Source organism: Watersipora subatra, chromosome 2 (assembly GCF_963576615.1).
Source record: "Watersipora subatra chromosome 2, tzWatSuba1.1, whole genome shotgun sequence".
NCBI lineage: Eukaryota > Metazoa > Bryozoa > Gymnolaemata > Cheilostomatida > Watersiporidae > Watersipora > Watersipora subatra.
Window position 1 is genome coordinate 16,779,025 of NC_088709.1, and position 10,211 is coordinate 16,789,235.

General features: G+C 36.5%; 2 protein-coding genes and 1 non-coding gene across 3 annotated transcripts; 1 reads left to right on the top strand and 2 right to left on the bottom strand.

Moving 5' to 3' along the window:
* Positions 1-1,309: 1,309 nt before the first annotated feature.
* On the top strand, positions 1,310-6,988 carry LOC137388594 (small lysine-rich protein 1-like). The gene is made up of 4 exons (XM_068075076.1): positions 1,310-1,381; positions 2,555-2,692; positions 4,894-5,025; positions 6,384-6,988. Exons 2-4 carry the CDS (start codon positions 2,690-2,692, stop codon positions 6,531-6,533), a joined length of 285 nt encoding a protein of 94 aa, XP_067931177.1. The 5' UTR covers positions 1,310-1,381; positions 2,555-2,689; the 3' UTR covers positions 6,534-6,988.
* A 1,740-nt stretch (positions 6,989-8,728) lies between these two features.
* On the bottom strand, positions 8,729-9,815 carry LOC137388001 (uncharacterized). Its single transcript, XM_068074520.1, has 3 exons — positions 9,775-9,815; positions 9,303-9,646; positions 8,729-8,778 (listed from the first exon to the last, which is right to left on the bottom strand). The coding sequence occupies exons 1-3, from the start codon at positions 9,813-9,815 to the stop codon at positions 8,729-8,731; spliced, it is 435 nt and encodes a 144-aa protein (XP_067930621.1).
* Positions 9,816-9,987: 172 nt separating this feature from the next.
* Trnay-gua (transfer RNA tyrosine (anticodon GUA)) lies at positions 9,988-10,087 on the bottom strand. Its single transcript has 2 exons — positions 10,051-10,087; positions 9,988-10,023 (listed from the first exon to the last, which is right to left on the bottom strand). It is a non-coding gene; the product is annotated as a tRNA-Tyr (tRNA).
* Between the last annotated feature and the right edge of the window lie 124 nt (positions 10,088-10,211).

Consider the following 10,211-nt stretch of genomic DNA (forward strand, 5'->3'; position numbering starts at 1 on the left):
ACAGCAATACTAACGCTTACAAATGGTAGTTGTGAGTGTGCTGAAAATATCACCTCTAACGATTTCTGTGAGTTGTTTGAGGATAGTGTGGAAGTTGAAACATGGTTTTGAGTAAATAGCCAGCTTGTGGAGAACAAATGAGAGAAGAAAACAGGATATTTGAAGGAATAGTGATATAGTGAACAGGATATAGTGAATGAACCATCAAATGCTACGGTCGGAAGTTGTTTATTGAGTGGTGACTCTTGTGAGAGTAGTCAGAAGACCCAAATCTCAGAGAGGTCCGATGCTGGGGCAATACTTAGGAACACGATTACCCAAAGTGGCTGAATCAGTAGACCTTGATTAGACAAGGATCGTTTTTACTAACTGGTAGTAAAAAGGTTGTCACATTACAGATTGTTCCAAATAAATTCTTACATTCAAGCGATACAATCTGACTATGGCAGACAGCTCTGAAAGAAGGACACTTAGTGGTCGTGGACAGCCAGAAAGGAGCAATGAGGAGAGCGTTGCGAAGATGAAGGACAGTAGGAAAAAAGCCGAGAGAACAGTGAGGCTAAGAAGCCTGTATTGTATGGCAATAGCGGTAAGTTGTGGAGTATGCTCTGCAGAGCAAAGAGAGACAAACTGGCTGTAAATTGCCTTAGGAATGCGTGAAAGCAATGCAGTAGAAGTTGATACTGGCAGAAAGACTGAAAGGTACGGATCTGTCAGTGGTGTGGTAGAACCGGGCATGGGGTCAGTGGATGCCCCCAGAAAATCACGCTCTACAGAACATTTCAATTTTGCATTTCGATATCTCTTTAAATTATTCATGCTTTTAGAAAGTGATAATAATAATAAAGTAACTTTATTCTACTAAAACCGAGTAGTTGTTAAAATATAACATGGGAAGCGGCATCTCATTGTGCAACGGCCCACACATCACCTATTTTGACATGTTTGCAGAATTATGCTAAAGCTATAATTACACATAAATGAATGCAATTGAAAAATTGTAATGTATATTAATAAAAATTGCTGAGATGGTGATTGTCAATCAAATAGGCAACAATAAAGCTAGTGTGCTCTAAATTTGAAGTATAGTCGGAAATGAACTGACGGTGTTACACCCGCATGAAAAACTGACACCGCACAATTAAGCACAAATAAGTATTTTCATTTATTTATTGTTAAACGTTATTTTTGTTGTTAAAACAGTAATCTAAAAAATTATTATTTTTTATTATTTATTTCAGTTGCTACAAATGCGGACATAATACAGCTTATCACCACAGTAACAATCGGGAACATGAGTACATGTATTAAATAAGTAAAGGGAAACCGCTCAATAGTGGCGAGGCTCTATGCACAATTTGCCTTACACTCTTCACTCTTGGTAAATAATTTGTTATTTGTGTCATGTTTCATGATTGCAACGGTTTGTTTTTCACTAAAACCGTTATAAAGTAAGATTTGATCCATGTGCCTTCTCTCGTGATAGTTTGAGCATTTCAGTGTTTGTACCAGGTGCAACATTTCATGTATATATACATGACTCGACAAGGGCGTACTGTAGTGTTACTGATGTACTGTATTCTGTTGCTTAGTAACAAAAGTTCTTATAACTATCGTAATTAGAAGCAAGAGTAAATGAGTACTCACATAAATGTAGTATTGCTACTATGACCATATAATGCTAATTTTTCATCTATAATATCTTTTAGATGCTTTATAAAACATCAATAAGAATATCTAGACATGCAATAAATATAATTGTCAATGTAAGTAATTGCTTTAAAATGTATGTAACTGTGAATGTAACTACTAGCTAGCTGTTCTCTTCCTTTAAGAACCAATAATATGCTTTTCCAATAGTATTTGGCGTACATTTACTAACAAATGGGTTATGATTACCAGACTATTTAGATACTTGCTTATGTGAAAAATTCTTGCAAAGTAACATGTACATTTAGACAATTGCATACGCAAAAGTTTAGGCGTTTTTTGTGAAAAAGATTTGCTTCTCAAATAAGCCTAGTAATAGTGATTATGTTTCAACATACAGTAGGTTTTCCGCTGATGGTTTTGAATGTCTTGATGTAGGTGAAAAGCATGAAACTTTTTGAGAAGTTATTAACAAAGCTCGAATGTTTCTGTGACTACTGTATCATTCAAGCTAAAGTGTCAGTTAATTGAAATTTTGCTTAATGCTTAAATAGTAAGACAAATCGTTGATGTTTGCATCAATCTAAAATTTGTTCCAAGCTTCACCATACATGCAAACAGCTAACATGTAAAGGTGGCATAAACTTTCTAAGTTTTTAGCTCCATTGTTAAACAATTAGCTTTTGATAATTGCAAGTGCCATTATCACGCAACGAAAAATGTGATGTTTTGCGTAAACATTCAACGCTTTCATAAAAAGTGAATTTTGGGTTTATCTTAAATCTGTTTACAGTTTTTCAACGATGCATGCAAATATTTTTGTCCTTTTCCAGTTTGTAAGATTGATTCCAATGACAAATGAATTGATGTATTTGTATGTTCAATGTTCATGTAAAATATTCAGGGAGCTGTTCCTAGGATGGATCTTTAGCGCCATCTAACAAGTTCCTGGTTTGTCTTCCAACGAGTCTTCCACTATAACGATGACTCTTTAATGCAGATTAGCTTTTAAAAAGTTCTGATAGCCCACACATTCAGAATGGTAAGTGTTTTACTCTCTTATTTCTTTACTTGATCGCTTAGTTACTCATAAATGTATTCATTCATTTACCTTTTTACTTACTCTTCCGCTCATTCACTCAGTCCCTCACTCATTTCGTCGCTTCACTTATTCATTTACACTTCGACTCATTCAATCACTGCACTTTTTTTAAAGTCAGCCGAGAGGTGTTTACATGTGAACAGGGCTGTAGAGCATAGTTTAGCATGCCTTGGAATTTATAGCATACCTGCGACTTTGTAATAGTAACCTTATAACGCGCCTACAACTTTTTACTGTGCCTACGACTTTGTAACTTACCCATGACTTTATAACACACAACTTTATGAAATGCCTTATATTTTATGACACGCCTTCGACTTTATAATGTGCCTATGACTTTATAACAGGCCTACAACTTTATGACATACCTACAACTTTATGACACGCATTTGATTTTATAATGTACTTATGACTTTATGAGACGCGTATGACTTCATAACATGCCTTCAACTTTTTAACATACCTACGAATTTATAACATGCCGATCTATGACTTTGTAACATGCTTACAAGTTTATAACATGCCTACAACTTTATGACACGCCTACGACTTATGACACGCCCACGACTTTATAACCAGCTTATGGCTTTATAACTTATGTAATTACATTGTACATACTATGTTACATCACGCAAAGATTACATTTCTTATCCCGGCAATTGGACTATTGTTCACTTAAGTAATAAGATTTTGGCTAGCAGTCAGCGCTGCTGACATCTCTTATACCTCTGTCGTACCTGATCAAGCAGTCTTACAGCTTGTTTCACGGAGGAGCTAATGCATTACCAATATGTCTCTTCAACTACTCAGCATGTTATTGTCCATGCTATTATTAGCTGGCGATTCAATTCATAATGCAATTGAGAAAGAGGCTATTATATAATCATGTAATCGTATGATCAGTTTCTGCCCATGTGGTACTATAAACAAGCTTGCAGGCCATTATCACCAGTTCAGAGCATTTTCTAGTCTTTGTTTGTCTTTCAGAGAACAGTTCTAGCCTTTGTATTCCAACTTCACGTAATAGACTTCATTTTATCGCAATATTGTTCTTTCTCTTTTGAACTCAGCGACCAGACCAAGATTAGCTGGTAGTTTCAGTGCAAGGTCATTCATTTATGTGTCTCTCTAGATACTTGCACTAAAAACCTTATCTAGAGTTTTTTTTTTATTTGTTACAGTTTGTTGTAGATTTTTAAAGAATAATGCGATGTAACAATAGTGAAATGGACGTTTAATGCATACTAGTCTGCTGGCTGCCCTGTGTGCCGTGAAAGATCATCAAGCGTAATAATTATGTGCATAATTAGTCCAGCGCTTCATTCCGCCACTTTTGAAAACTTTTACAGCTGCTTTTATTTTCTCTTTTAATTTATTTCAATTACACAAATCACTTTTCTCATGATATGTAGCTTAAAAGGCGGAATAGTAAATGTTGTTATATGTTGAACACAAGTAAATTTTTTTGTCCAAAGACTTTTTTATTACCCAGGCAACGCCGAGTTGTACAGCTAGTCAATCCATATAAATCTCAAAGTTTGTGCATATGTGTGTAGTTCGGTTTGTCCAGCTGTAGCTATTAAAATTTAGGAATGAAATATCCCTTTCATGATGGATTTGATCTTGGATTCTCCCATTACCCAAGCAAATATTTTACCATTTAAGCTACGTGAGATTGGTGGATTCATTGGGCGATATATGTTGCTATGTGGGTGAAAATACGCATTGCGTTACGGCACACCGGCACTAAATCTTGCTCTCACGGTTCTTATTAGTAAGTTTCGCAACACCCGCTTACTCAAATTAGTCATTGGCATTGTGCCAGGCTAATGACAAGTGGCAGGCAACTACATTACCAGTTACTGTTTATAAGCTGATTTTTAATACCCATGCAACCCGGACATTCCGCTAATATTAAAGATTGATCGGTAATGTCATCCTTGAAATAAATTTAGAACATGTTCACTTTAGCGAAATCAGTATGCATTCGATGATGTTTTCACACCTAACTTTCATAGAGCGAAAGCCTCTTCTCCTGAACCATTGTGTTCAGTCTATATTCAGTGTTAGAATGTAGTTTTCTTTATGATTAATCACTCAAAACGCTATCTTGCATAGAATTTGTCTTTACATTTTGTTAGCCGAATCTACCCAAAAAGTCGAGTGCCGGCAGTAAGAGAGGCAGTAGCGGAGGCTCCAAAAAGAAAGGAAAAGGAGGAAAAGGCAAGGGCAGTGCAAAGAAAAATAAAGTTGCTCCACTCACCTTGGGCTCTGTATGTATCTATGTATATGTACATTAAGGCTCATTTGACTTTCTCTGTATTAACACTTTTCTGAAAAACACTATGCATACTTACCAGTGTGTACATACCACTCCAAATTATGAGCACACTGTATGAACCAAAGTATGTATGCACTGTACAAACCATTCCAAAGTATGTACACACTGTACAAACCGCTCCAAAGTCTGTACACACTGTACAAAACCATTCCAAAGTATGTACACACTGTACATACATTGAGAATGGCACGTGCAGTACATTCTATGCTCTGTATGTACATGGTAGTACATGTACATTCAGTGCATCTACTGTCATGTACATTAAACCCTGTTTCTAATTATAGCAATTAAAACCATGCAATGAAAATCCACGTTGCACTAGAGTTGATCTCCGGACCTCCAGATCTAGAGGCGGCGAACTTAACCATTACACTACACAGAATCATCTGTCATTTGTGTGTCCAGTTATAGCACTAAAGTTATAGGAACAGAAATCCGCTTTACACTGTATTGAACTCGGAACCTCTAAATTTGCAGACAGGTGTGCTATCCACTAGGCCAAGCGGCTACATTGCTATATGATGAAATAATTGTGGTCATACTAATTACACCCGTTAAAATGTGCATGCTTCAAGTGCTTGCGAAAATATTACTGGCTACTACTAGCTTGAAGATCATGATTGATTACGTGAGAGATCATGACAGGGAACCATAATGATTACAGGCTGGCTTCATGACAGGGAATCATAATGATTACAGGCTGGCTTCAGACTGACAGTCACGGCTTTTATTAAAGTAAAGATTTAAATTACCCTAGGACACTTATATTTCGCTAGTATTTAGTTTTGTGAGTAGCATACAGAGTAAAATTTTGCTGCAACTTAATTTCGCAGCTCTGATGAGTGCGAAAATATAGTGATGTGAAAATAAATGCAGTGGAACAAACATAATTAGATTCCTCAGGTTCGGTTCACCGGTAAGGAAAATTGTCAATTTGGGACTAGTTTGTAATTGTGAACCGCAGGTAGAATTGTGTGGGCGAGATCGATAATGCAATTTGATCGCTTGCTCCATTTGTTTTTTGGACTATCAATGAACAAAGCTATTTAATTCGGCGTTTTCGCTCGTTCGTTAGGATAGTTTAGTTTCGCTCATGAAATTTGCGCGAAAGGACGACTCCGCGAAAACGCGAAGGTTAGATGAGGCGAATACATAAGTGTCCTAGGGTAGCTTAATTTACTCAAATTCATTGGGTTGTTAGTTTATTACTCATGCAATGCCAAGCATTCAGCTGTTTAGTCTATACAAGTAGGGTTATTCAATGGAAAACATTTGGTGTTGTTTTAACAGGTGGATATTCTAAGTCCAGCTGCCATGTTGAATCTGCACTACATTGCTCACAACTCTCCTGATGCATTATCTATGCGGGGCTTTCCGTATACCGGACCAACAGTAAAAAAGAAAAAAGGTGGAAAAGGAAAGAAGAAAAAGAAAAAGTAGCCAAGCTCAGAAAAAAATTAATTTTAGTAGATGCTTGTTACAAGGATACAAATAAATAGAAAACCATATTATGTTTACCATGTATTTATTGTAGGGGTGCTTGCTAACTGACTGGCTCTTCCCAAACAATCTCTTCTAGTTTCACTCTACTTCCAATAAATACAACTATTTTTTTAACTTGTTTCAAGTCCTACAGCTAAAGGTCATAGCGCGTTGTGATTAATCATGAGAAGATAAATCTTATTTATTTTTATTATCGTTGTGTTCTTTTTGTTCTTCCTTAGTCTTAGACAACTTCTTGGTGCTGCAAAACAAGAACTATAGCAAGTTTTCGATATTTTTCAGAGAAACTGCTTTGTAACTCTTAATTGTGAGAAAACCAAATTGTCATTTGACTACTTGTCTACTACAGTGATTTTTAAAATGTAAAAAAGTATAAAATAAATTAACTTTATTGTTCACCATCCAAGTCTGTACAACATTAATGTTTTGTTTTGAAATTATTTTCTTCATTTATATAATTCAGCAACTGTTTTCAGCTTATCACCATGATATCGTTTGTAATTGAAACAATGATAATAGTGTCGTTACAAACATACTGATAGTGATATCAACATAGGTCTACATGTTGGAGTTGTCACACCATATGTGTTTGAGCAGGCAATAGAGCAAAAATTCCATGCTTGTTGATGAATACTTTAACAAACACTGCAGCAATCGAAGCAGTGAAAGATCTGGAACCATAGATAATAGCGTGTAAAGGTAAAAATATAAGTACTTTTTATAGTAAATCAGTTACATATTTATTTAATTAGTCAGATTTGAAACGGAAATTAGCCCTTTATCTTTCCTGAACTTATTATAGAGTGGTTGGAAATTTTGTTGAGACTTAAACTGTGCCCTTTGTTGAGGCTAATTCAACTGCTCTTCATTTTATTTAAAAAAATTCTGATGTTTCTTATAAGGTAGCATCATAATACATTACAACAAATTCTAAACAAAACCTGCATTTTTACAGACTTGTGAGTTGTCTACTAAGGAAAGATATTTGGTACTCGTGATGATATTTGGTGCCCTTGGTGTTCTTGGTGCTCGTGGTGTTCTTGGTGTTCGTGGTGCCCTTGGTGCTCGTGGTGTTTTGGTGTTAAAGTTTGTGACAGTTGATAAACTCACCATAGTGCAGTGCTTCAAAACTGTTACGGAACTTTCTATGTCATAGTATACAAAAAAGCTTCTATGTCATAGATACTTGGTTCCTGCTTTGATCATTCTCAGAGTAAATTCTCTGCAACGAGACGTTCAGTGAACAAAGTTCAGCTAAAGCTTTAACAATGTTTTATCATTTTTTCTGTAAGCTCGCTGTGTTGATAATTGATAGATTTAGATTATTCTACCAATTACTCTACTGTGTATTGGGAATGACTCAGTTTAATAATTTATCATATGGGCAGATGGGCTGCTATAAATAGTTATTGCTAATAGCTCTTAGGTAAGGTCCTGATTATTGACTGTTTTAATTAATTTGTGTTGTTGATTATTGTAATTAAGATTTGACAGTGGACATTTTTAGATGCTGCAATGTAGAACTACAGTTTCAAAGGAAATTAAATTCCTAAAGTAAAGACTGTCAAGGGGTTTCCAGAACCCTATGTTTATTTTAAGAACAAGAAACAGATATAATAGTTAATCCTTTTAGAATAAATTATAAGAATAGAAAGCAAATGTCTGAGACTTAAATATAGTCACCCTCTTGTTCTCTCGGTAATCGACTCTTCGTCTTGCTTTATTGACACGCCTGTCTGCCATGATGACGCTGTGTTGAAAGTGAAGATTATGAGTGAATATTCCTCCTTTTATATTGATTCAGCATTAGCCTTAGTGTCCAGGAGTGAAACTACATGTTTCAGATCTTTGATTGTGAATCTTGTAGTTTAAGAGATTTTTGACTTCTTCTTGTTGTTTTCCTTCAGCAAAGATTTTAATTTGTGTAATCTCTTATCATAATCTCAGGTCCGATGTAGATTGGAACCAAATGCGGATCTTGAAATCGCACGACACAAGTTGTTATAGTCTGGGCTATAACTACTATCTTTTGGTGATTATCTGAGATTTCCTTATGCCGAGTTCTCAATGTCCTAATAGTACAATGGATACACTAGATTGAATCTGGAAGTTGGCTTGCGATGGTGTTCATCTCATCTCCGTAATTTGTAGATGCTATCTCCATGAAAATCTGTTATTAAAGCTGCAAAAGTAATGCAATTTGTTATTCTCTTTATATCTATCTGTACATGGCTGACTCCAAATATAACAAGTTTAAAGGTTGACTTGCAACAAAATCCACATTACAGTTATTTGATATCAAAAGGTTCGCCATGTCTTACTTTGCAGTGTTGTAAGTGCAAAATATGTGCGTTCTCTAACTATAGCAGGTTGATTTTTCAAGGAAAAGTAGAGAATAAAATTATTGTCACTGTTTCTGACTTTAGCATTGTAATATTAGGTAGCGTATCATAGCTGCATTCACTATACGTGCTATTGACCGAACCTCAGGAATTATTGCGATTGGCTTACTTGGGCAAAAAAGTTGGGAGAAGGCACCCACCAGTCTGTTTATCGGCTCACCCTCGAGTCTGTTTATCGGTTTACCATCGAGTCTGTTTATCGGCTTGCCTTCGAGTCTGTTTATCAGCTCATCCTCGAGTCTGTTTATCGGCTCATCCTCGAGTCTGTTTATCAGCTCGCCATCGAGTCTGTTTATCGGCTCACCATCGAGTCTGTTTATCGGTTTACCGTCGAGTCTGTTTATCGGCTTGCCTTCGAGTCTGTTTATCGGCTCATCCTCGAGTCTGTTTATCGGTTCACCATCGAGTTTGTTTATTGGCTCCCCATCAAGTCTGTTTATTGGCTCACCATCGAGCTGGTTTATTGGCTTGCCCTTAAGTCTGTATATCGGCTTGCCTTCGAGTCTGTTTATCGGCTCGCCGTCGAGTCTGTATATCGGCTTGCCTTCGGGTCTGTTTATCAGCTCATCCTCGAGTCTGTTTATTGGCTCACCATCGAGTCTGTTTATCAGCTCACCATCGAGCCTGTTTATCGGCTTGCCCTTAAGTCTGTATATTGGCTTGCCTTAGAGTCTGTTTATCGGCTCATCCTTGAGTCTGTTTATCGGCTCATCCTCGAGTCTGTGTGGGCTTGCCATAGAGTTGAGAGTTGCCTATCCTTGCCTAGTAGGGTTTACTTCAGGCTGCTGAAATCCGCCCGATGTCCATCAAATCGCATCTCTATATTTTGTTGTTTTCCTCAGACCATACCATGTGACACTTTATTTTCACGTTGAAGTATTTGACAACATTTACGTATTATTATTATATACACTCTGCAAAACATTTTTAACCATATTAAATTGATAAAAAGACAGCTTGAGATCCTTTAAATTATTGTCAAAACAAGATCCCGCGAAGCGGATTTGAACCGCTGACCTAAGGATTGCTATTGAGAGTTGCCTCTCTTACTACTACAGTCCTCCGCTCTACCAACTGAGCTATCGCGGGTCAGTTAGTCAATTTTATTTTATTGCCGTACTAAACTACACTCAGGGTTATTACACGGTATTAGGGTTACTACACGGTATTAGGGTTACTAGGTTATTGTATCTCATAACCCTTGACATGGAAT

Coding starts and splice junctions, on each gene's coding strand:
- LOC137388594 (XM_068075076.1), top strand. Junction 5,026..6,383: donor CTCCACTCACCTTGGGCTCT/GTATGTATCTAT, acceptor TTGTTTTAACAG/GTGGATATTCTAAGTCCAGC.
- LOC137388001 (XM_068074520.1), bottom strand. CDS start 9,815: ATGCGATTTGATGGACATCGGGCGGATTTCAGCAGCCTGAA. Junction 9,647..9,774: donor GCGGATTTCAGCAGCCTGAA/GTAAACCCTACT, acceptor GCCAATATACAG/ACTTAAGGGCAAGCCGATAA. Junction 8,779..9,302: donor ACCGATAAACAGACTCGATG/GTGAGCCGATAA, acceptor TTACTTTTGCAG/CTTTAATAACAGATTTTCAT.